Below are 24782 nucleotides of genomic sequence, written 5' to 3' on the forward strand. Positions count from 1 at the left end.
CTGTAATAGAGAGGCGGATGCCGGGGACGGTTAGACGCCAGCACAGATGCCTGTAACATCGGTATGCTTCTGCCCTGCATAAAGCCAGGAGCGGCAGGAGCGGAATAACAGCATCGCTTCTGCCGCTGCTGGCTTCATGCAGGGCAGAAGCATAGCGATGTTGCTGGCATCTGTGCTGGCGTATGTGCATCTGTGCTGGCGTATGTGCATCTGTGCTGGGGTCTGTGCCGGTGTCTACACTCCCCGGCATCCGCCTCTCTATTACAGCGGATGCCGGGTCACATATTCATATATGCATAAGCCAAGCGGCGAGATGCCGATGACCCTGCGTGCACGCTCATACACCAGGCTAGCCTTCACAATGCGAATACAGCCCCGGCACCCGCTGTAATAGAGAGGCGGATGTCGGGTCTGTATTTGCATTGTGAAGGCTAGACTGGTTTATGAGCGTGCACGCAGGGCCATCGGCATCTCGCCGCTTGGCTTTGCATATGTGACCCCGCCCACCAATGACGCAACAAAGCCGGAAGACAGAAGATTTTGCAACAACGAAGACTGGTGAGTATGCGACGTGGGAATACCCCTTTAATAAAGCAGGGAAGTTGCCATTTGATCTTTATTCATTGGTTCAAAATACAGCATGAGTCTGTATTGCCACAATTTCTACTAAATTTATCATTTTAATAAATATAAATTTATCTACTAAATTTATCCCGTAAGGCTAAGGGCCCCTCAACACGGCGTAAGTGCATATCGGCATATACGCGTGCTTCCCATTGAAATCAATGGGCGCTGTTTTGAAGCGCCGCGCTCGGACACGTGTATACATGTCTAAATGAGCGGCGCGCTTACGCTGTGTGAAGGGGCCAATAGTATAGGCGACATTCACAAATCAGGACGTCACATCGCAGCATTACTTTCAGTGAATTGGAACTATTCACGTTATTTTAAAGGTCGGTTGTCACAGACTGTCAAAATTTAGATCATGCTCTATTTTTGTGAGTTTGTGAGGTATGTTGTATAGTGGTGTCTAGCATACAAGTTTTATAATGCATGCACAATTTTTTATAAATTTAACGCAATCTTTGGCAAAACTATTTACTTTCTATATACACCCTGAACTATTGCTAAATCTCCTCCATAGGTTGCACCTTATACTCGACCTACAGCGGTTCACACACTGCCAGAAGAATGGATCAGCGCACCCCTCCAGAGGTAATGTCACAGTCCTTCCTCCTCTGCTGAAAATAGACACACACTACCGGGCTCATCAATTAGTTCACGTGTAAGGGGGAGGAACATCAATATGCTCCCGTGCGCCTCCCCTATAGGACTGCGACTGCCTGTGTGGTGTGAGGGACGGACACACTGACCAATCGCCGCCATAGTGGGCGGGCTCTCATGTCATCTCTGTTATGATGTGACTATAGCTGAGGACCGCAGAATAAGTTCATGCACCGATGTGTTCTCAGAGCCCGGGCGGGCAGACCGGCTCGTCGTCTCCCAGGTGATTGTCTCCTGAGCTGTAGCATTGTGACAGGTATGGCGCCCGCTGTGACAAGAAGAGCCAGTCTGTGCTGCTGAGCGGGCACTGCGCTGCTGCCACTGTGTAGTCGGGGAGCCTGGCAGCAGGCTGGGTATGTCTGTATATATCGGCCGGGCTTTAGTCACAGTCATGTGTCGCACTTCCTCATTGTGGGCACTGTAAAGCCACATAGCAGGATGTTATTTTATTGTGTCCCTTGTAGCATTGGGCAATGTTTAATGGGGTTTTCTGGGCTTTTTAGTGCTATTAATGGGTTAATAAGTGCACCTTTAGCAGTGTTTTCAGTGATTTCTGGGTTTCTCTTGGAGCTCCTAGCATCTTCTGCATTTGTTTACATGGTGTAGCTTTCTGCTGTCTTAGCTAATGCAAAGTATCATAGTTGTAGGTTTATTCCCACTACCTCCCTCTCTCACACCCCCACCCTGTCTCCCTAGCTATCCTGCTCACTACTAACTACTAACCCTTCCCAACTAACTCAGCTCGTCCCCCTACCCCATCATACTTGCATGTCTTCCTTCAGCAGGACGGCTCCTCCTCTTCTTTGACTCTAGCCGACACGTGCTCCATGTTCCCGGCAATCCACTTCTACTGCGCAGGCGTGGGAGACTCCCCCTGCCTGCGCATGTGCCGATAGACATCACAGAAGAGGAGGAGCCTGCCCCACAGAGGGAAGACACGTAAGTATGATGGGGATGGGTGGGGGAAGACTATTGCTGGCATTACGTTTCCGGAAACGGGGAAATGGAACGTCACCGGATAATCAGAAAATGTGCCTGAGACGGTCCAGGGATATGGGTAGATATACATTTTTGCCAAATTATGTAATTTAGGGGGCATTCACACTACCGTCGGTGTCCGACAGGTAGTGTCCTCTCCTAGTGTCCGCTCAAAATCTGTCACGGACATTAGGAGCGGATACTAGCTGTGTCCGTGACACCTGTCATTCATCTCAATGGGCATCGGCTGCATTGTTTTGCACTCCGTGCCTGTCCTTCCCTGTCTGCAAGTGAAGATGTCCGACTTCTCAAGCGGACAGAAGAACTCTGCATGTCAGGTTTTTATGTCCGCTTGAGAAGTCGGACATCTTCACTTGCGGACAGGGAAGGACGGGCACGGAGTGCAAAAGAACACACCCGATGCCCATTTAAATAAATGACAGGTGTCACGGACACAGCTAGTGTCCGCTCCTAATGTCCGTGCCAGATTTTGAACGGACACTAGGAGCGGACACTACCTGTCGGACACTGATGGTAGTGTGAACGCATGTATTTTGGCAAAATACACGTGTAAAAAATACACATGTAAAAATAGACTCCCATTGACTTCAATGACATTTTTTTACATGTGTAAAAAATACACGTCAAAATACATGTGTAAAATGTCATTGAAGTCAATGGGAGTCTTATTTTTACATGTGTATTTTTTACATGTGTATTTTGCCAAAATACACGCGCGGTTACTCCGTGTGAACAGGCCCTTAAGCTGTGTTTCCGCAACATAAATGGTCCTACAGGACCCAGATCAGCTCTGTAAGGCTAAAGAACAGCGTGAGGAGGCTGTATTCCTCCTGCAACTGGGGCTAAATATACCAGCCCCAGTTGCAGGGAAACTCAGCCCCCCTAACAAAGAAAAAAGTCATCAGATGTCCCCAAAGGTCTCTTATGACCTTATGGGGACACAATCTGAAAAAAAAAAAAATAATAATAATAATAATAATAATAAAAAAAGCAAGTGAACCCCTAAACCCTATATATTTTTTGAAAGTAGACAACCTGAAGATTACATATGTGTCAATGGGTCATCACCAGCCACATCCACCATCATGCAACTTTGTGACAAACGCAAAACATTTTTTGAAAAAATGCACTAAAACACATATCTGCACATAAAACTCATGTTCAATCTCAGATTCATATACAAAATGCATTTCAAATAATAGCTTATGGTGTACACAAAATATATATATACTATATGTACCGCAAACATCAACTACAACAAGAACTCGGACTCCAAAAAACATGAATACAGAAGACAGGCAGGATTTTGCTGTTATTCACTAATATGTTAAAAAGCTATACTGCACCTAGCAAATTGTGAGGGCCCGTTCACACGGAGTATACTCTCGCTGATTTTGAACGTGTAACATGTTCCGAATCAGCGGCGTTAAAACAGATCCCATTGCTTTCTATGGGAGAAGGCATACATACGCTCCCCATAGAAATGAATGGGCTGCTTTTTTCCCTATTGCTTTCAATGTGATATGTAAGTGTTTGGTGCGACCTGGACAATGGTAAATGTCTGAGTCACAACGCCAATAAACTTCCTGGTCATGTTCAGGGGGTATAACACAAGAATACCCCTCTAGTAAAGCTCAGGGGGGAATTATATTATACCTGTATGTGACAATCAGAGAGCAAAAGTATAGTATGTCCTCTGATTGACAGGAGGGGGGAAATAGGGACTGAATCCCTTCTCCCCCCCCCCCTCCTGGGGTCACATATGGGTTAGGTACAGAGACAGACAAAACGCTTCTCTGTGTCTGTGCGCATGCTGGAGCTGCTCCTCTTCCCCCCTTTCTGTTTCACTAATGCTTCCTGAGACAGGACGGGTGGGGGGACACTTTAAAGTCCTGTATCTCAGGACTCGTTTATGCTATGAAGATAACTTTAGATCATAATAGCCCTTACAGATTTTTAGCGAATTGCTGTTGTTAAAAACACTGTCGGGAATTGAGATCTTCAATGAGATCTCAATCCCCAATAGCGTATTCAACAGTAAATCGCTTTGACACAGTAAGAGATAACATGAAGAACTTGGGATCATATTAAAGATGAGATTCTGATCTTTAAAATGAATCTAAAATTATCTTCATAGTCCAAACGAGTCCAGAGATATGGGCATATAGAAGTAAGGACGTAGCAGCTACGTCCTCGGCTAGACAAGTGACACGCTGGGAGGACGTAGAGCTACGTCCTTGGCAAGAAAAGAGTTAAAGGTTATAGCCCCACCCTCGACGACACTATACAAAATAAAAATTATCGTAATGGAGAGGAAAAAATATTTTATAAAGTTTTTCAGTAGCACTTAGTGTTATTAAATAAAAAAAAAAAAAAGAAAATTGAAAACCAGACATGATTTCCTTTCTATTTTATTTATATTTTCCCGGCTATAAAAAAAAAACTAAAACACATTTGAAAATAAAAACAACATAAAAATAAAGCCCTATGTGTCCCCGAAAAAAGACACAAAAATTAGTTGAATGAGACATATGAGAAAAATGTTAAAAAACTGCACATGCAAAAATAAACCTAAAATGTGTCTGGTTGTTGGCCCGGTACTGAAGTGGTTAATATATAGAATTCTTCCCACCATAGGACAGTCAGTTTCTGTGATCTTCAGGCTTGTTTCATCCTCAAGAACATAACTATCTGACAAGTTTGTGACAATGTACCCAGTCATCTAAGTTAACAGGCACATGAATAGTTGTGTAATTATGTTGCAGAACAAACAGAAGTTCTTGGGATTATCATATTTAAAGAACCCCTAAGTATGTTTTTGGAAGAGCAGAAAACTGTCCCCAATGCTAAATGTACATGAATGTTTACATCTGGGGTTTTGTGGTAAAATGGCATAGGCAGCACATGGTTTATTATGTGCCGCCAGCATCCTCTACAGACCCATATTCTTCTGCTGAACTGCAAAACGGAAAGGAATAAGACCGGTCTTGAATTTTTCCCAGGCTCACAGACCCCTTCATGGACCTGTGATGATACATGGGTCTATTTGGAGCCATAGGAAATAATGGGTCAGTGAAAACAAAAACCGTGAAAACATAGTTTGCGTTCATGGCGCCTTACCTAGTACTGTGCAGTATTATTTGCGTGCAAATTGTAAGCATGTGATGTCTGACTATATAGTGTTTGGACAATAAAATCTGCATCTTTGTCTACCAAGTTTGAAATGAAGCCTAAAGAAGAAACTTGACTGTTTAATAAATCATAAATCATATTAAGATATTCCCTTATTCATTACCATACTTACAGACCCCATCACCTGATTTTTGTCATTGTGAACCAGGTGCATGCACTCCTAGTTTAAGGGTGAATTCACACTGAGTAAACGCTAGCTTATTCTGAACGTAAAACACGTTCAGAATAAGCGGCGTCTAAAGCAGCTCCATTCATTTCTATGGGAGCCGGGATACGAGCGCTCCCCATAGAAATGAATGGGCTGCTTCTTTCACTCCGTGCAGTCCCATTGAAGTGAATGGGGAGTGCCGGCGTATACGGCAAGCTCTGCTCATGCCGGAGCGTACACGCCGGCACTCCCCATTCACTTCAATGGGACTGCACGGAGTGAAAGAAGCAGCCCATTCATTTCTATGGGGAGCGCTCGTATCCCCGCTCCCATAGAAATGAATGGAGCTGCTTTAGACGCCGCTTATTCTGAACGTGTTTTACGTTCAGAATAAGCTAGCGTTTACTCAGTGTGAATGCACCCTAAGGGTTTACAGTCTTTGGCCAGTCCTTCTCTAAGGGAGCCTTTACACGGAGTAAACACGCGGGTATTTTTGCAAAATACACCTGTAAAAATAAGACTCCCATTGACTTCAATGATATTTTTTACACGTGTAAAAATACGCCTGTAAAATATCATTGAAGTCAATGGGAGTCTTATTTTTACACATGTATTTTTACATATGTATTTTGCAAAAATACACGCGCATTTACTCCGTGTGAAGGCTCCCTAAAAAGAAGGAAATGCTATTGGAGTGTTTTTTTCACACAGTAAGGGTCCATTCACACAGAGTTTTTTGGCGCTGATTTTGATGCTGAATCCGCGTCAGAATCCACCTGGAAAAAAAGCCTCCCATTGACTTCAGTGGGTTCCTTTTTCTGCTATACTTTTTGTCTGGAATATTTTATACTCTATTACCGCTAAGGTTGCACCCAAGTTTGCTCAGTAAAGCTCTGTAAGTACTTTAATGTACAGTAGATAATGTAGCTACGTGTTTGTTTTGTTTCAATCCAGTTGTATGACATTCCATTGTATCCTTTCTGTATGAATAAAGAAGGCAAACACCTATATGAAATCACTCTCGGGTCAAATGTTTGTGAAAGAATGTAACAGTATATAAGACTAGTATAATAGTATAATTATAAATTTAAAAAAAAACCACTTTGGTTTGCATCACTACATCTATGGGCTGGCATTGCACTTGGAACTCTGGAGAAGTAGAAACGTGTTCTGTGGAGTTCTGCATCGACCACTCTGGTTATAGTGAATACCCAGACAACATACCCTGCCTGTCTGCCTCCATTGTACCAACTATGAAGTTTGGTGCAAATTTAGTAGTTTTTTTTTAAATTGTTTTATTTGAGTGACTTCAATAATTTCCTCATTGTCATTGTTTCAGGAGCTCGTACAGTTACAGTATGCAAGACCTTTTTCAGAAGTGTGACAACCAAGAGACAGGAAACAAACAATGGATGTCCAATCTGTGTGCAGAATTGTGGGATGTTCCACTGTTCAATTTATCAATTCCAGGTAACATTTGGTATAGCACTGATATATTTTGTTATATGTATTGTACTTAAAGGGGCTCTATCAGCAAAATCATGCTATTCAAGGCTATTCAGGCACCGGTAAAGTTATATTAAACTACCCCCCCCCCCCCCCCGTTTTAAAATAATAACCTAAAAAAGAATGTGCTCTACTTACGGATCGTGCACGCTGGGCAGGCATTCAGGGTGTGTCTTCATCTTCTTCCCCGCCTCTTCTTCCTCCGATGTCTTCGGGTCCCATCCTCCTCTGACGCTTGCTCGCGGACACTGATAAAAAAAAATAGCTTGGGCAGTAGCACGCGGCTTCTACTACGGCTACTGCGCCGTAGAGGAAGAAGAGGCGGGGAAGAAGATGAAGACACAACCTGAATGCCCGCCCACAGTGCACGATGCGTAAGTAGAGCACTTTCTTTTTTAGGTTATTATTTTAAAACTGGGGGGTAGTTTAATATAACTTTACCGGTGCCTGAATAGCCTTTTTAAAGGCTATTCACGCATATGTGGGGCTCTAGCAGCATGATTTTGCTGATAGAGCCCCTTTAAACTGCTTATTAGGCCTGGATCACATTTGCGTTCAGTATTCTGCTCGGGGAGTCCACTTGGGGACCTAAACAAGGCAGGGAAGATTAATTACCATCCCTGCTTTCCCAATCGCTTTGTAAACAGCACTCAATGAGACAACCCACAGCAATAAAGCGTTGTGGGAAAAACTGTGGCAGCAATGCATCATGGTTCTTCCCACAGCGCTTTAAACAGAAAGTTTGCGGAGTTTTCCTCCATGGGCATTCTGTTACAATTATATCTATGGGGAAACCACCAGCGTTTCCATAGATATAATTGACATTCTGTGATTTCCAAAACCGCCCCAGTTTTGGAAATCACAGCATGTTCGCACCGCGTTTTTACCACAAAATGGGCATGGGATTCACTAGAATACCATCCACTTTGCCTATACTGTAAAATGCCGTGATTTTTCCCGCGGCATTGGGAATAAGCCCTACTTCGAAAATAAGCCATAGCTGCAATTCATTAGAAAAAGTGTCTAGATAACTATACATATAAAAAAGTAAATAGAATACTGAAGAACATATATAGTAGAACCCCCCCCCCCCTCATCAAGGAATGTAGACGCCCCCAAAAGAATTGCACCCCAAGAGAATCACACATTTATTTTCAGGAAGCTATTTGCACAAGATGGCACTAGCGAGATAGTTATCCACAACAGTAAGTTTTGACTACTAAGAGTGCTAGTTTCTCACACCGAAATGGGTAGTCCTGCTGGCATGACTACGTTGTAGCTGCCTCCGGTCACCAGGGGGAGCCAACTGCTACACGTGGCTGCAATGGAACACTACTGCAATGGCAAGGGACCTGAGACAGGAGTGACACAGAACTGTGTGTGAGAGTGCATCCAGCATTAGCAACTGGCAACTTGGGTGTAAAGGGGTCTGATGAGTGAATTGTTCATGGAAAAATAAGCCAACTCCTGAAAATAAGCCCTAACCTATCTTTCAGAGCAAAAGTTAATATAAGACCATGTTTTATTTTCGGAGAAACATGATAGAACCTTTAGAGTTGTTTTTATCCTTTCTTTACCTTTTTCTCTAATTATTATCTAAACATTAAAATATTATTTCTGAAGGATGTTATCACTGTAAATGACAGAAAAAATGTGTGATAATTGGTTTCCATTTAGAAAATTGGTACAAATCCCTGAGCCACACGCATGAGAGAATGTGACCTAGTTCCTAGTGCTGACTGTTCGATCTAATCTCAGCAGTCTGGTCTGAGACACTTTTATATAAAATATAGTTTACAACCACATTTATTAAAAATATATATGTGAATATTTAATATATTTGAAGCCTTTTAAGGAACACACTTGCATTGTGATACTTATGATGTAAGAGTTTGTAAGAACACTTACAGAAAGCAGAAACTACATTAGCTTGAAGGCTCTTCAAAGCTGAAGACTGTCCTTTTGTTTCTTGAATAGAAGGGACTTGGGTTAGGAGAGGACTTGCTCTTGAAATTTTAATTGTTAAGTTTCACTATTTAAATATTGCAAAACAGTCTGCAATAAACTGTACTTATATTAATGGAACTTGGAATGGATTTTTTTTTTTTAATTACAGCCATTTTATACTTTTTCTTAATTTATTTTTACTTCCCCCATCACTCTCTTCTCTTCAGGAAGCCATGACACAATGACATATTGCTTAGACAAATTATCACCAGTTGACCCAAGTTCTTCCAAGCTCCTGCTCTTTTTCGAGAAATATGTGCCTTCTATCACACGTTCCATTATTTTAAGATGGAGTACCACACAGGTATTTAAATTTCAGTGTCTTTTTTGCTTTTTGCTTAACGGTGTTGTGTATGTACATAATTAGGAAAGGTAGCTTGGTAGCAGCAATAGTTCGGACCCAACCAGAAACAGGGTCACAAAATCTGTAGCAAACAGGTTTGCTACAGTGAAATACAGCCTTAAAGGGGCTCTATCAATGGGAAAACTCATTTTTAACTAAACACATACTTGCATAGCCTTTAGAATGGCTATTCCACACATACCTTTTGTATGTTAATCGCCTCAGTCATTTTTGAATGAGCCCACTTTTATTCATATGCTAATTAGCCTCCAGCATGCACTCCGGAAGTCTCAGCGAGCACTCTCTGCTGCGTGTGTGTGAGAGCAGGGAAGACTTTTGAGTCATCATCATCAGCAGCAGCTTCCCTTTTTCATTCAAAAATGACTGAGGCGATTAACATACAAAAGGTATGTGTGGAATAGCATTTCTAAAGGTTATGCAAGTATGTGCTTAGTTAAAAATTAGTCTTCCCAATGATAGAGCCCCTTTAACTTCAGGCAAAAGTATGTCAAACAAAACCCTGCTCATCTGAGTACTAACTAAACAATAAAGTACTAACTGTAAATGTGGCTTATGTGCTTGGAAGAATAAAAGAAAAAGTTATGTGTTCAAGAATATGGCAACTTTAAGAAAAAATATTTATTTTTTTGTAATGGTTTGAATTGTTGCTACGGGGTTAAAATGTACATAAAATTATATAAATTCGGCATCTGTGGAATTGAAGAATAATATACAGATGACATGTCATTTTGGCTGCCTATGAACGCCAAAAAAACGAAACCGTAAGAAAGTTGCACAAATGCACGTTTTCCAATTTGTCCTGCAAACATTAAGTCCTCATATGCCTCTGTGACTGAAAAAATAAAAAAAAGTTATGGGGCTTGGAAGGCGGGAAATCAAAATTGGAAAATGCCACCGACGGGAAGGAGTTAAGTTGATTAACCGGAGAGTAAATGTGTACAGCATTTATACTTTTTGGCACTTTGATGTGGTAGAATTTGGTTATAATCCTCAATTTGCGATCTCATGTTATTGTCTGTGAGCATACATTTTTAACTAATCTGGCAGTATTCTGATTGGGAAGACCATGAACACAAGACTCTGTAGCATGTGTGAAGTCTTCTGATACCTCCCAGCAATGCTTTTAATTTGTAGCAACTTGGGACTTGCATATTATTTTATCCTATGGAAATCATACACTTAGTATCAGAACCAGCAACATGGATACTTTAAATGATGTGAGGTAGTGTGCAAACATCCTGGACCTACATAAAAGGACCTTTGTATAAAAATGAGTGAAAACAAGAGATCGTGTACCATAGCCTGCACTTCTGGTACCAATTATATATTAATGATCATTATTTTTTAAGAGTGAAATTATGTTTAGCCCTGTAGCTCTACAAACTATATTCACAGGTTGTAACTATTCATATACACAATGGTAAAAACAAAGTGCAAAGGCATGTATAAGTACTGTACCACATAACCATACTTTTTCCCAGTATTCCTATTTCAACACCCCCTGAAAAGCCAGTCATTAGGGTTCCTTGCTTGTTTGTGCATAAAAGTGATGATATACTTCACTAAACTATCACTGCACCACCCAGTCGCTCACTGGAATAGTCCTGTGATGTACGTAGTAATTTTCACCCAGGCTGTAGTACAGTTCTGTTGCAGACTATAGCACAAGTGATCTAATGCTTTACAGGTTCAAGTCCCCTGGGGGTGCTTAAAAAAAAAAAGTAAAAAAAATAAAAATGAATGAGTATTTAAAAAAACAAAAAAAAACAAATTCTTAAGAAAAAAAAATTCAAATGACCCCTGTTTTCTTCTTTCTCTTTAGATCACAGAAATAAATAAAAAGAAACATAAACAAATTGGGCATTATTGTGTCTTTAAAAATGGCCGATCTATAAAAATATTCAGCTAGGTGCATTGTAAGGGTGCATTCACAATTCGGATACGCTGATTGATTCTGAACGTTAAAACACGTTCAGAATCAGCGCGTATAAAGCAGATCCCATTCATTTCAATGGGAGCCGGCATACGAGCACTGCCCATTGAAATGAATGGGCTGCTTTTTTTTTTTTTTTTTTTTCCTCTACGAGCAGTCCCATTGAAGTGAATGGGAAGTTTTTAGAAGCGCTTGCGTGTACAGCTTGGAATGAGCCGAGCGCTTACGTCGTGTGAAGGGGCCCATAGAGAAAAAAGCAGCCCATTCATTTCAATGGGGAGCGCTCGTATGCTGGCTCCCATTGAAATGAATGGGATCTGTTTTATACGCGCTGATTCTGACCGTGTTTTAACGTTCAGAATCAGTCAGTGTATCCGAAATGTGAATGCACCCTTACAGTGGGTAAAAAAAATCAAAAGCCAAATTGTTTTCTCTTTTTTTATTTTTTATTTTCATATAAAATTGACAGTCCCCAAATAAAAACTACATCTTGTGCTGCAAAAAAACTCCTTACACATTTCAGAATTACAGAATTATAAAACAGAAAGAGGTGTTAGAATATGGCAACTGAAATAATTTCAGCACTCTTCAATATTTCTCTCTATGTATAGATCAATTTTTGCCAAACATTGAACACTGTAAGAACAAAACCAGTGGTTAACTTGTATGGAAGGTAAACTGTATGTTTTCCCTGTTGTACAGCAAGATACAACAGTTAGCCATGACCTTAAGGCTAAGGCCCCATGTAGCGGGTCACAGCAAAAAAAGCGCTTTGGGAAAAACCAAGGTGGTAATACATTGCAGTTTTTCCTGCAGTGCTTTTCACAAAGATCTGCAGATGTTTTTTTTCTGCCACATGGGGCCCTGGCCTAAAAACCTCTCTTGCTCTTTATGCTGCTGACCTGTTACACCAAAGTAAAAATAAATCTAGTAATAAAAGAATGATCAAATTAAAGAAGACCTATAGTTCTCCTCGCTGTTTCCACAGTTTATCAGTCTGCAGCATTCCTACCTCATAGCCTTTGTAGGAATAGAGTGATTTAAACTTTGTTACATCAATGTTTTATAAATTCTATACAATTTTTACACTATATAATCCTTGTGCTTGATAGGTTTTAACTGTTACTGAGCAACTGAATGCTGGAATCAGATACCTGGATCTCCGTATAGCTCACAGGCCTGATGTTTTCTCAAACCTCTACTTTGTACATGGCCTTTATACATCCCGGACTGTAGAGGTATGACAAATAGCAATCGCTCATCTTTGTTCCTACCTTTCTTTTAATGTCTTTTTCACTTCAGACTCATATTTAGTTCTTACCATTTCTATCCACCTTTAATGCTTTAACCCCTTCCCGACATGCGCCGTAATAGTACGGCGCGTGTCGGGTCTGTAACTATGGCGACCGCCCGGGAGCCGGGCAGCCGTCATAGCCGCCGGGTGTCTACTGCTTTAAGCAGTAGACAACCGGCTCTAAGGGTCAGTTCACACGTGAAAACCGCCTAGCTTATTTGTGCGAGGTAAAAAACCTTGAGGAGTTTTTTTGACGCTGTTTTTTGCATTCCACGCGGTTTTTGACGAGGTTTTTGACGCGGTTTTCGCTAGCGGTTTTCGCTAGGGTTTTTTTTTCCTATATGTGCTATAGAAACTGCAGGCGAAAACCGCGCGGTTTTTTGCAAAAAAACGCGCGGTTTTGTGTGCAAAAAAACGCGCGGTTTTTTACCGCGCGGTTTTCGCCTCCCATTCACTTCTATGCAATTCTTCAGGCGTTTTCCGCCTGAAGAAAGGTCATGTCGCTTCTTCAGGCGGAAAACGCTAGGAGGAAAAAAAAGCTAGTGGTCTACATAGACCACCATGTTAAAGGAGAGGTTTTTGAAGCGAATTCCGCTGTCAAAAACCTCCCCTTTGCCCACGTGTGAACTAGCCCTAATACCTCCGATCGGTCCCCGGACCGATCGGAGGCATTAACCCCTCCGGCGCTGCTGTCAAAGGCGCCGGAGGCGCCATCTTCCCGGCGACGCATGGGCGCCGCCATTTTGGCCGGGATCGCCGGCTCCTGGAGCATGCTCCAGGGCCGACCCCCTGTTGCCATGACAGCCGGGAGCCTTGTTAAAGGCTCCCAGCCGGTCTGCAAATTCTCTCTTTTGCAGGCTGGTGTATACAGCCTGCAAAAGAGATGATGATTTTTTGCAATGCATTGCAATGCATTAGCATTGTAATGCATTGCATTAGTGATCAGACCCCCTGGGGTTCAACACCCCTAGGGGGTCTAATAAATGCAAAAAAAAAAAAAAAAAAAAAGTAAAAAAAAAATATAAAAAAATATAAAAAGTATTAAAAGTTCAAATCACCCCCCTTTCCCTAGAACAAATATAAAAGTAGTTAAAAACTGTGAAACATATACATGTTAGGTATCCCCGCGCCCGAAATCGCCCGCTCTACAAATCTATAAAAATATTTTTCCTGTTCGGTAAACGCCGTAGCAGGAAAAATAGTCAAAAGTGCCAAACCGCCGTTTTTTCACTGTTTTAATTCTGATAAAAATTTGAATAAAAAGTGATCAAAGCAATAACATTTCCCGAAAATGGTAGAACTAAAAAGTACACCCGGCCCCACAAAAAAAGACGGCCTATGCATCCCCGTACACCTATGTATAAAAAAGTTACGGCCGTCGGAATATGGCGACTTTTTAGAAAAAAAATTTTTTAACACCGTTTTGGAATTTTTTTTAGGGGTCAAAATGTAAATAAAACCATATAAATTTGGTATCCCTGGAACCGTACTGAAACACAGAATACAGGGGACATGTCATTTTGGCTGCACAGTGAACGCCGTAAAACCAAAGCCCGTTAGAAAGTCGCAGAAATGCATTTTTTCTTCAAATCCACCCCATTCTGAATTTTTTTCCCTGCTTCCCAGTACATTATATAGAATAATTAATGGTGGCATCATGAAGAAAAATTTGTCCCGCAAAAATTAAGACCTCATATGACTCTGGGAGCGGAGAAATAAAAAAAAGTTATGGGGTTTAGAAGGAGGGGAGTCAAAAACGAAAATCAAAAAATGCCATCGGCGGGAAGGGGTTAAATATAGACTGTCAGTAGTTTTGAGCATGTAATAAAACTGCTGACAGAGCTAGGTAGGGAACATCGGACACTTAGCTTTACCAACTGTGCACTGAAGGGCCCCACATCCCGTTCTCTCAGTTTTGATTAAAGGGGTTGTCCACTTTCAGACCAATATGGACAAACAAATGTACAATAAAAAGATATACAATTTTCCAATATACTTTCTGTATCAATTCCTCACGGTTTTCTAGATCTCTGCTTGCTGTCATTCATTCTATTACTTCTAGAGGATAAAACTCTGACCATGGTCATGTGATTTACGGTCCATGGTCATGTGATTTACGGTCCATGGTCATGTGATTTACGGTCCATGGTCATGTGATGGACACACAGGTGCCGCTCGTTACCGTCACAGCACAATAATCATCTGCCTGGTAATCAGCCGTGCACCTGTGTGCTCATCACATGACCATGGATGACAACTGCAGAGCAAGTATGCAGGCTGGGAGTTGTAGTTTTGCAACAGCTGGAGAGCCGTACGTTCCCTACCCCTGCTATAGCGTGAGGGTCTGCCCCATTACACCCATAACTGCAGAGCACGTTTTAACAAATTAAGACTAAAACCTACCATTGAAAACTACCTTAGAAAACTTCAAGGATATACCGGCATGTCCTTGCAAAACAAGGAAGCCACTATCTGGACGTAAAAAACCCAATGGGCAGTTTAAAAAGCTGCAGAGCTGCAAGGTGGTCTCTACAACTTCTTATTCATGTCTATGGTTATAGAATGGAACGTATAAAAAAGTTACGGCCGTCGGAATATGGCGACTTTTAGAAAAAAAATTTTTTAACACAGTTTTGGATTTTTTTTAAGGGGTCAAAATGTAAATAAAACCATATAAATTTGGTATCCCTGGAACCGTACCGAAACACAGAATACAGGGGACAGGTCATTTTAGCTGCACAGTGAACGCTGTAAAACCGAAGCCCGTAAGAAAGTCGCAGAAATGCATTTTTTCTTCAAATCCACCCCATTCTGAATTTTTTTCCAGCTTCCCAGTACATTATATAGAATAATTAATGGTCGCATCATGAAGAAAAATTTGTCCCGCAAAAATTAAGACCTCATAGGGCTCTCGGAGCGGAGAAATAAAAAAGTTATGGGGTTTAGAAAGAGGGGAGTCAAAAACGAAAATAAAAAAATGCCATCGGCGGGAAGGGGTTAAATATTATGTGCATGTAATGTGTCGTGCCCCAATACTTTTGTCTACATATTGTGTCTAGCTTTAAATTTATTTGCCTGTTCACTTTCAAATGAGAAAAAATATAAAGTGTATCACAAGATTATTATTATTATTATTATTTTCTTTTCCAGGACATACTACATGAGATAGAAGATTGGTTACAGCATAATCCACGAGAAATCCTTATTCTAGGATGTGATAATCTAGGGTCCCTGTCTTCAGAGCATCATATGTGTTTAATAAACTCCATACATAGGATACTTGGACCTAAATTATGCCCTAAGCATGTAAGATAATTTAGCAGTATATACTTTTTTTTTTTCAACTGTGATTTTTATTAAATTTTTTAAAAAATGAGAACAAATAACCATATACTAGAATCAACCACTAGAACAACAAAAAAAATAGTCAAAACAACTAATAATGCAATTAAATGGTAGGGCAAAAGTTCAAAAATAATTGACAGAAACAACGGAGAGAGACAGGGAGACACAGGACTAGAGACAGGAGACAAGGAGGGGGAATGGGAGGGATCAGAGACCACGCATAGAACAGTACGCATCCCATTGTAGTATATACTTTTATGTGTTCTATTAGGGGGGTTACAGAGTAAAATATTCTAAAGAGGGTAAAAAAAAAGTTCTTGCAGAATTATCAGGAGCAGGGCGACAGGCAAGTGAAGGCAGGGATGGCTTATTACCATCCCCGCCTTCCTCTACACAGCTATGCAAGGCATCTTGATGTTGTTTTTCCTCAAACGAGTGGCGCACCCAGATCAATTCTGTAGTGTATAGTATGAGACTATGTTCCTCCTGTAATTAGAGCCTCAACTACTTTAATAATTGGCAGAAGAAAAAGTAATGGTAAAATGCGCCCAAAGGTCAACCATGACCGTAGACCATGTGTTTAGGGAAGTGAAAAACACATTTCCTTTTTTCCCCCTGGATATTAAAAATCTTCAGGGTGAAATTAAATAAAAACAAAGCCCCATGTATTTGATGCAAACAGACAAAAAATTTGAATAACCTTAAATGAATGAATAAATGTTATAGCCTTCACATCCACATGTACCAAAAAAAATCTTGGAAATGTCAAGTGCTACCCTTCTACTTGTACTGTTCCTCTCCACCAAGCAATGACGTTGACTTGTGAGGTCAGCCCCTCTGACAATGCACTGCTATCAGTAACCAAAACTAATGCCACAGATATCTCTTATATCTCTGGCACTGAGGCACACACAGTGGGGCAAAAAAGTATTTAGTCAGTCACCAATAGTGCAAGTTCCACCACTTAAAAAGATGAGAGGCGCCTGTAATTTACATCATAGGTAGACCTCAACTATGAGAGACAAAATGAGAAATAAATCCAGAAAATCACATTGTCTGATTTTGTAAGAATTTATTTGCAAATTATGGTGGAAAATAAGTATTTGGTCAGTAACAAAATTTCATCTCAATACTTTGTTATATATCCTTTGTTGGCAATGACAGAGGTCAAATGTTTTCTGTAAGTCTTCACAAGGTTGGCACACACTGTTGTTGGTATGTTGGCCCATTCCTCCATGCAGATCTCCTCTAGAGCAGTGATGTTTTGGGGCTGTCGCTTGGCAACACGGACTTTCAACTCCCTCCAAAGGTTTTCTATAGGGTTGAGATCTGGAGACTGGCTAGACCACTCCAGGTCAGCCTCTTTACTACAACCGGGATCCACCATCAGGGTCCTGGTCTCAACTGTGGTTTTTACCACACGCCATATCGCTGGTATTGCAATAGGCTAGATGGCAGGCTATAGTTATTAGGGCAGCCTGCAAAAATATTAATTGTCTCCTGATGATCTTGATGAAACGCGTAGAGACACTATAATATAAGGGACGAACATATCTGATGTCCTAGAATATCAATCTGTCCTCACAGATACAGGCAGAATAACTAGCAGGGTCCAGAGCTGCAGGTTCTCATAAGAGTCCAGGCTCAGGCAGAGACTCCCAGCACAGTCAATTTGAAACCCAATTGTTTGAGGAGGGGAGAGGGAGCGGTCAGAACGAGCACCTGTCGGCTTAGGAGTGCTAGAAAGAGTGGTGTGAACAAGTACCTAGATTCAGGGTGAACACCCAACAAACGGATTAGGTATCACAGAATACACGCCTGCATAAAAAGACTTGCCACTCAGTGAGGAATAGTGATTTTATTGCACTAGGTGGTAGAAGGAGGTACACATGAACTCCATAGACTTATTTTAAATGACTTTAATAAAAGTTAGGTTTTAATCTTTATTTTTGTTGCTGTGGGGATACCCCTTTCTGGTCTTGTATGAATTACTGGTAATCCCAGATCCTTGCATGGAAAGTAGTATATAATATGTCAGATAATATCATAGAGGACATGAAAGGTCCTCTTTGGTCAGTTTAGTTGTTAATCTGGAGAAACACACTGTTGGTTGAGATGTTAAAAAGAACAAAACGCCCTCTCTACTGATGCCAAAAACGTGTTCAATAGAGTGGGTTGGCCTCTGTTATTTTCGATCCTGAGACATATTGGCTTAGGCCCAACTATACAGTCATAAATCACTTCCCTTTTAGACTTCTCCTTTGGCTTCAGTTAGTCAACTGGGTCTCATCGCCCTGGCTGTCCTTTCTCTCCCTTGATCTTTGTCCTATCTCTTTCACCCTTCCCAGATTCTCAAATTAGCTTATGCTGACTACTTCCTTTTCTTTGTGACTAACCGCCAATCCTCATTCCCCCATCTTGTTGAGAAAACTACAGTTCTTTCAAGAAATTTCTAACTTTAAAATCAACTAGCAATAATGTGAGGCCATGAATATTTATCTCCCTTTCACCTTGCAAGGTCCCACCCTGAATGGCCTTCTTCCACTTCCATTGAGCATCAGAACACCTTAAAGTGATTCAATCATTAAAATGGAATTTTTTTCTCCCTAACACGTAGGAATATCCTTAAGAAAGGCTATTCTTCTTCTACCTTTAGAAGTCTTCTCCGTGCCGCCGTTTCGTAGATATCCTGGTTTTCTTCAGTATGCCAATGAGCCAAAACTCCCAGTACCGGCCTCTGTCTTCTTCTGACTCGCCTCCCCGCGATGTCTTCTTTTTATGGCTTCTTCTGGCTTTAAATAGCATGCTTGCGCAGTCGACTGCGCATGTCTGCGGCCATTTTCTTATGGCCGCTTACACGAGCATACTGTGAAAATGGCCACAGACATGCGCCTGCGTAAATTTTAAATCTAGAACAAGCCGACTGAAGAAGACATCTCAGGGAGGTGTGCCAGAAGAAGACAGAGGCTGGCGCTGGAGACTTTTCTCTCAGCACAGGGGACGCCCCCAGTGCTGTGAGAAAACTCATTAGCATACCGAAGAAAACGGGATATCTATGGAAAAAAATTCCTTTTTAATGATTGAATTGAGAAGTCAATGTGGACTGGTTTGGGAAATTTATGTATTCTCCTGTTCATTGATATCAAGGTGGCAATTCTGGAATAACTATACTTAAATCTCAGCAACTTGCTGTCCCTCTGCCAGTGGCGTAACTAGGAACGGCGGGGCCCTGTGGCAAACTTTTGACATGGGGCCCGACCGACCTCCTCCTACGCATTCCTGCGCGTTCTATTATCCCCCATAGTGGCCCCTGCATGCAGTATTATCCCCCATAGTGGCCCCTGCACACAGTATTATGTCCCAATAGTGTCCCCTGCACACAGTATTGTACCCCAATAGTGTCCCCTGCACACAGTATTGTACCCCAATAGTGTCCCCTGCACACAGTATTGTACCCCAATAGTGGCCCCTGCACACAGTATTATCCCCCATAGTGGCCCCTGCACACAGTATTGTACCCCAATAGTGGCCCCTGCACACAGTATTGTACCCCAATAGTGGCCCCTGCACAGTATTGTACCCCAATAGTGGCCCCTGCACACAGTATTATCCCCCATAGTGGACACCCATAAACAATTATTATACTCTGGGGTCTTTTCAAACCCCAGAGTATAATAATTGGAGACCCGGGGGAATAAAAACATAAAAAAACACTGTTACTTACCTGTCCCCAGATCCTACGCTGTCTTCTCTGCTGCCCTCCTTCTGCTATGACGTCGGACGTCACATGACCTGGGACGCAGGCCGGGTTCATGTGACGTCAGAGACGTCAGGAAGGAGGCCTGGCAGGATCGTGGAGAGGTAAGTAACATGTTTTTTATGTTCCCTTACCTCTCCCGGTCCACCAATCATTATACTTGGGGGTCCGAAAAGACCCCTGAGTATAATGATAGCAGCGGTAGCGGCTGTCACTGGGCCCCTAATGTCCCGGGTCCTGTGGCAGCCGCCTTCGCTGCTATGGCGGTAGTTACGCCACTGCCCTCTGTTATAAATGAATACATTGGCACATAGGTATTACAATGTAAATGAATGCCATGATTAAATGGCACGGACAACACATAGAAGATATCAGTGTGCCACCCATGCCTCCACGGCCCCTCACATGGACACATGATAAGATATGGTCGTGTGTATAGAAATGAAAGGGTCAATGTGCTAACCATGAAAAACACAGCTAGTACACTGAGTGCATGAAGCCTTAGAGTTACTAAACAGAATACAAAGTGTCATACTAATGGAAATATGACAACAGCTCCAAGCTGAATCTAACTTCTTGTAAACTTAGGTCACAGGACATTTTGACTAACGTGCTCTCTATTTACAGGAACAGCCAACACTGAGGAATATGTGGAAACAAAATTATCAAGTTATTGTGGGCTATGATAACCCTTTGGCACAGTGGTTTGATTATCTGTGGCCATCTATTCCATACTGGTGGGCAAACACAACTAAGACACGTTCACTGATCCACTTCTTGGAGATGAGGAAACTCATTGGACGGCCAGGTATCTGTTTCTATGTTTTACATTCATTTTTTTTTCTAAATGCTACTTTTGTTGCAGTACAGAACACTTTAAAAATATCCATACAGTTTACACACATAATTCAAAAGCTAGTACAATAAACTACTACCCATGACAAGGTCCGAAAATCCCAGTAACATATATCATGTGATAGGTGCTAAGAGGATGGTAATACTGTAGGATGTCAGAAGGCAGGGGTTTGTGCTGTATGTTATACAGTGTTACCGTCCACTTGGTTAGTACATATTCCAGTATATTAGTATCAACACTGAAAGGGCTTATATCTTTGGAACGGCTGAATGGATTAGGATAAACAATACAGCAATATGTTCAGGGTGACCCTGTCTGTCATTTAGCTTTTCAGAACTGGTGACAATTCCTCAATAGTTGCTGCTGATGAAATCCACATCAAGTTTTCAGCTTCATAGGCTTGCCTATTTTTGCTGCCTCCAACACTTTAATATTAAAGGGATTCTACCACTAAAACACATTTTTTTCTAGTTAACACGTCGGAATAGCCTTTAAAAAGGCTATTCGTCTCCTACCTGTGGAAGTGCTCTCCGCCGCGCCGTTCGTTCAAAATACCGGTTTGTACCGGTATGCTAAAGAGTTCTCTCGCAGCGATGGGGGCGTCCTCATTGCAGCTCGAAAACCGACCGCAGCGCCGCCTCTCTGGTCTTCGGTGTCCTCCCCTTGCTTCTTCAGCGTCTGTCGGACGCCTGCGCAGTAAGCTCTGTTCGGCGAAGATTGCCGAACGTACTGCGCATGCGCAAAATTGCGGTCCCAGCCATAGTGCGGGCACCGCAATTTCGCGCATGTGCAGTACGTTCGGCAATCTTCGCCGAACAGAGCGTACTGCGCAGGCGTCCTACAGACGCTGAAGAAGCAAGGGGAGGACACCGAAGACCAGAGAGGCGGCGCTGCGGTTGGTTTTCGAGCTGCAATGGGGACGCCCCCATCGCTGCGAGAGAACTCATTAGCATACTGGTACAAACCGGTATTTTGAATGAACGGCGCGACGGAGAGCACTTCCACAGGTAGGAGACGAATAGCCTTTTTAAAGGCTATTCCGACGTGTTAACTAGAAAAAAATGTGTTTTAGTGGTAGAATCCCTTCAAAGAAGTACTTGTTCACTTGCTGGCTAAGATGTCCCCATTCCTGATAGATGCGGAATTCACATCGCCTGATTTATGGCTGCCTATTGGATGGCAGTATAATATAACATATAGTGTGTGTGTGTGTGTAGATAGATAGATAGATAGATAGATAGAGAGATTTGTTTTATGTTTGTTGTCATAGAAATTCATAGGATCTATAAACACATAACAACTGATTTGCAATTTGATTTACTTTTCATGTCTTGCATAAATAAAAACCAAAGGATTGATTTTGTTTATTTATTTATTTATTTACTTTTTCCTTTCCCAGATGGATTTTTTGTTGCTGGTCTCAATTTAACGGAGAACTTGTCTTACATCTTAAAACATCCATTTGGTTCTATAAAAAGACTGACTTTACCTGAACTTCCATACTTGTGTAAGTGGGTACAGAAACAACATCCGGGTGTGAGTAAAGATGCCACCAACATTATTGCAGAAGATCTTATTGGGTCTGATGACTTTGTTTCTGCTGTTATTAAGCTCAATATGAAGCTGCTGGACAGAACTGATGCACTTTCAAAATGATCTATTATTTCAATTCCTGTGCCTTTTGTTAAAGCCATTATTCTGAGGCGCTAACATTTGCAAAAATACGTAGAGTCCAGTTACAAGTTTACAAATAGCACTTTGTTAAAGTAATAACCCTTTTGCTGCCAGTTTTCTTTTGGTATTTTGCACCTCCTGCTGCCAGGGCAATTTTCAGTTTTGAGATGGACAAATAAACCAATATTGTAACGTCAAATTATTATAATAATCCCCCCATACCTATATATTTTCTGAAAGTTGACACTTGCAACATTGTATACAGTACCAAGTGGCATAATGACAAACAGGCACTTTCATGTAATTTTGATTTACAAACAAAAAGAAAAAAACAAAACAAAAAGCAAATGAATTTGTATTGCTTGCTAAAAGTGGTAACTAAACAAAATTATATGCACCACACCTAAAAAATAAATAAAATCAACATGTACAAAGTTCATTTTGTGAGAAGGTGACAAGGCAGAGTGCTGTTGTTTTTTTCTTCTAAATAAACCAGTTTGCTGCACATTTTATGTCCTCGTCTGGACTGTTTGGGTGCGCACTACTGCTTCTACTGAACTTCCTTACGCTCAATTAATATCACTAAAGCCTACACCTGCATTCCACATTGCGGAAAAGCTGCTTTTTTTTTTTTTTTTTTGTTCAAGATTTTGTTGCGGTTTTTTGAGCCAAAGTCAGGAGTGGTTTGGGCGGAAAGGAGAAGTATAAGAACTTCCTAGATATTTCCCATTTCCTTTGTAGCCATGTTTTACTTTGGCTTAAAAAACTTCAGCAAAACATGGGGCTTTAGCCTTAGGCCAGTGCTCCATGTTGCGAATATGTGGTGTTTTGACTATGGTGGAAATGCTGCAGGAAAAAAAAATGCAGCATATTACAGGACCTGAAAAGTTGATGGCATTCTGGTATACAGTCACGTTTTTGTAAATCGCAGCATGTCAATTATACCTACGGAAATGCTGGCAGCGTCAGTATAGTTATAATAGAGACAAAGTCCACAGAGGAAAACTCTGCGGCTCTTTATGTGGGGTCTTAGCCTTAAGCTGGAAATGCTAAGGTATCATCCATTAAAATGTAGGAATTACACACTGTGAAAAGCAAGTGCACCCCTAAATCCTATAGATTTCTTGAACCTATTCAATCTTACATTCACACACAAAACTCACATAAAAGATCAAGGTATACACAATTTATATCTGACGCAAACATCAACGACAACTAGAGTTTGTACTCTCAAAAACACTGATACAGAAGAAAAGCAAGATTTTGTTATTCACTAATAACTTAAAAATCTATACTGCACATAGCTAACTGTGACACCAAAATCTCCTTTTTTTTAACTTATGGCTACTTAGCCTGTGCTTTTGGCATCTGTGGTTTTGAAATGATTCTCCTTCAAAGCGCCACCTGTGGGAGGGGATTGTACTTCAATGGGCATGTCTTCAACTGCATAGGCATTTCTTCTTTTGCTGTCTCACCTGCGCCCTGATTTTTTTTGGAATTGTTTGATGTATGACCTGTCAAAATGCCATAAGTGCATATAAAGTCGACCTGTAGGTTCATACTAGGCTTGAAAAAGCACATGTGAAGTGCAAAACTATCGTTGCCTTTTTTTTTTTTTAATCACGCATGCCTCTCTCCTTGTGTGTTGTATTTATCTGAAGATGGAATAAAAGATACATTTTTAGCATGCCTTTGGTGAGTGCCCCGTTTGTTTCTCTATTTTTTATATACACTGCCTGGCCAAAAAAAAAAGACGTTAGTGTTAATATTTAGTTGGGCCACCATGAGCACAAATAACAGCACACATCCGTCTCGGCATGGAGTCTATAATGTTCTGTAGTGTAGACTCAGGGATTTTGATCCAATTCTCGAGTATCAGGGAGCCCAGGTTACGCAGACCAGTTGGGGGTGGTGATTGACAGCGCAGGTTCCTTTCCAGCACATTCCAGTGTTGTGTGCTTCTTGTCGCACCCGGACACGACCATCACTCTGGAACAATGTGAAACGTGATTCATCTGACCACATGACCTTTCTCCACTGCTCTAGGATCCAATCCTTGTGGTCTCCTGCAAATGACAGGCACTGACGTATGTTGGTCTCTGTCACCAATGGCTTTCGTGTGGCGACACAACTGTTGAGACCCATTCCTTTGAGTTCTTGTCGCATTGTTCACTCCGAAATGTGTCGCTCTGTCAAGTTGAACATCTGTGTGAGCTCAAAGGTGGTTTTCTGGCGGTTATTCTTCACCAGTCGATTTAGGGACCTACGACCTCGAGTTTCGAGTATAGTCTTACGCCCACACTTTCCACGGTTAGAGGGGGGGTTCTCCACCATCTCGCCATGCTCATATGATACGCTGAACAGTTCTCTGTCCGATACCTGTTACTTCGGCTATCTCCTTGGTCGATTTGTTGGCCTGATGC

The 24782-nt window shown here is 41.6% G+C and overlaps 1 protein-coding gene across 2 annotated transcripts; it reads left to right on the forward strand.

Moving 5' to 3' along the window:
* The first annotated feature begins 1427 nt into the window (after nucleotides 1-1427).
* PLCXD1 (phosphatidylinositol specific phospholipase C X domain containing 1) lies at nucleotides 1428-22922 on the forward strand. Of its 2 annotated transcripts, none has more exons than XM_075265261.1 (7): nucleotides 1428-1507; nucleotides 6963-7093; nucleotides 9304-9440; nucleotides 12546-12671; nucleotides 15878-16033; nucleotides 20457-20637; nucleotides 22085-22922. In XM_075265261.1, the coding sequence occupies exons 1-7, from the start codon at nucleotides 1461-1463 to the stop codon at nucleotides 22339-22341; spliced, it is 1035 nt and encodes a 344-aa protein (XP_075121362.1). In that variant the 5' UTR covers nucleotides 1428-1460; the 3' UTR covers nucleotides 22342-22922. The 2 variants fall into 2 exon arrangements, with proteins under 2 accessions (XP_075121362.1, XP_075121363.1); XM_075265262.1 differs by having other exon boundaries at nucleotides 1439-1540.
* The last annotated feature ends 1860 nt before the right edge of the window (nucleotides 22923-24782 follow it).

The sequence above is a fragment of the Leptodactylus fuscus genome, chromosome 2 (assembly GCF_031893055.1).
Source record: "Leptodactylus fuscus isolate aLepFus1 chromosome 2, aLepFus1.hap2, whole genome shotgun sequence".
In the NCBI taxonomy this organism is placed as follows: domain Eukaryota; kingdom Metazoa; phylum Chordata; class Amphibia; order Anura; family Leptodactylidae; genus Leptodactylus; species Leptodactylus fuscus.

Excerpts from the sequence above, each read along its gene's own strand:
- PLCXD1 (XM_075265261.1), top strand. The coding sequence starts at position 1,461 with ATGTGTTCTCAGAGCCCGGGCGGGCAGACCGGCTCGTCGTCTCCCAG. Across the intron at positions 7,094-9,303 it reads GTTCAATTTATCAATTCCAG|GAAGCCATGACACAATGACA; the intron begins GTAACATTTGGT and ends TCTTCTCTTCAG. Across the intron at positions 12,672-15,877 it reads ATACATCCCGGACTGTAGAG|GACATACTACATGAGATAGA; the intron begins GTATGACAAATA and ends TTTCTTTTCCAG.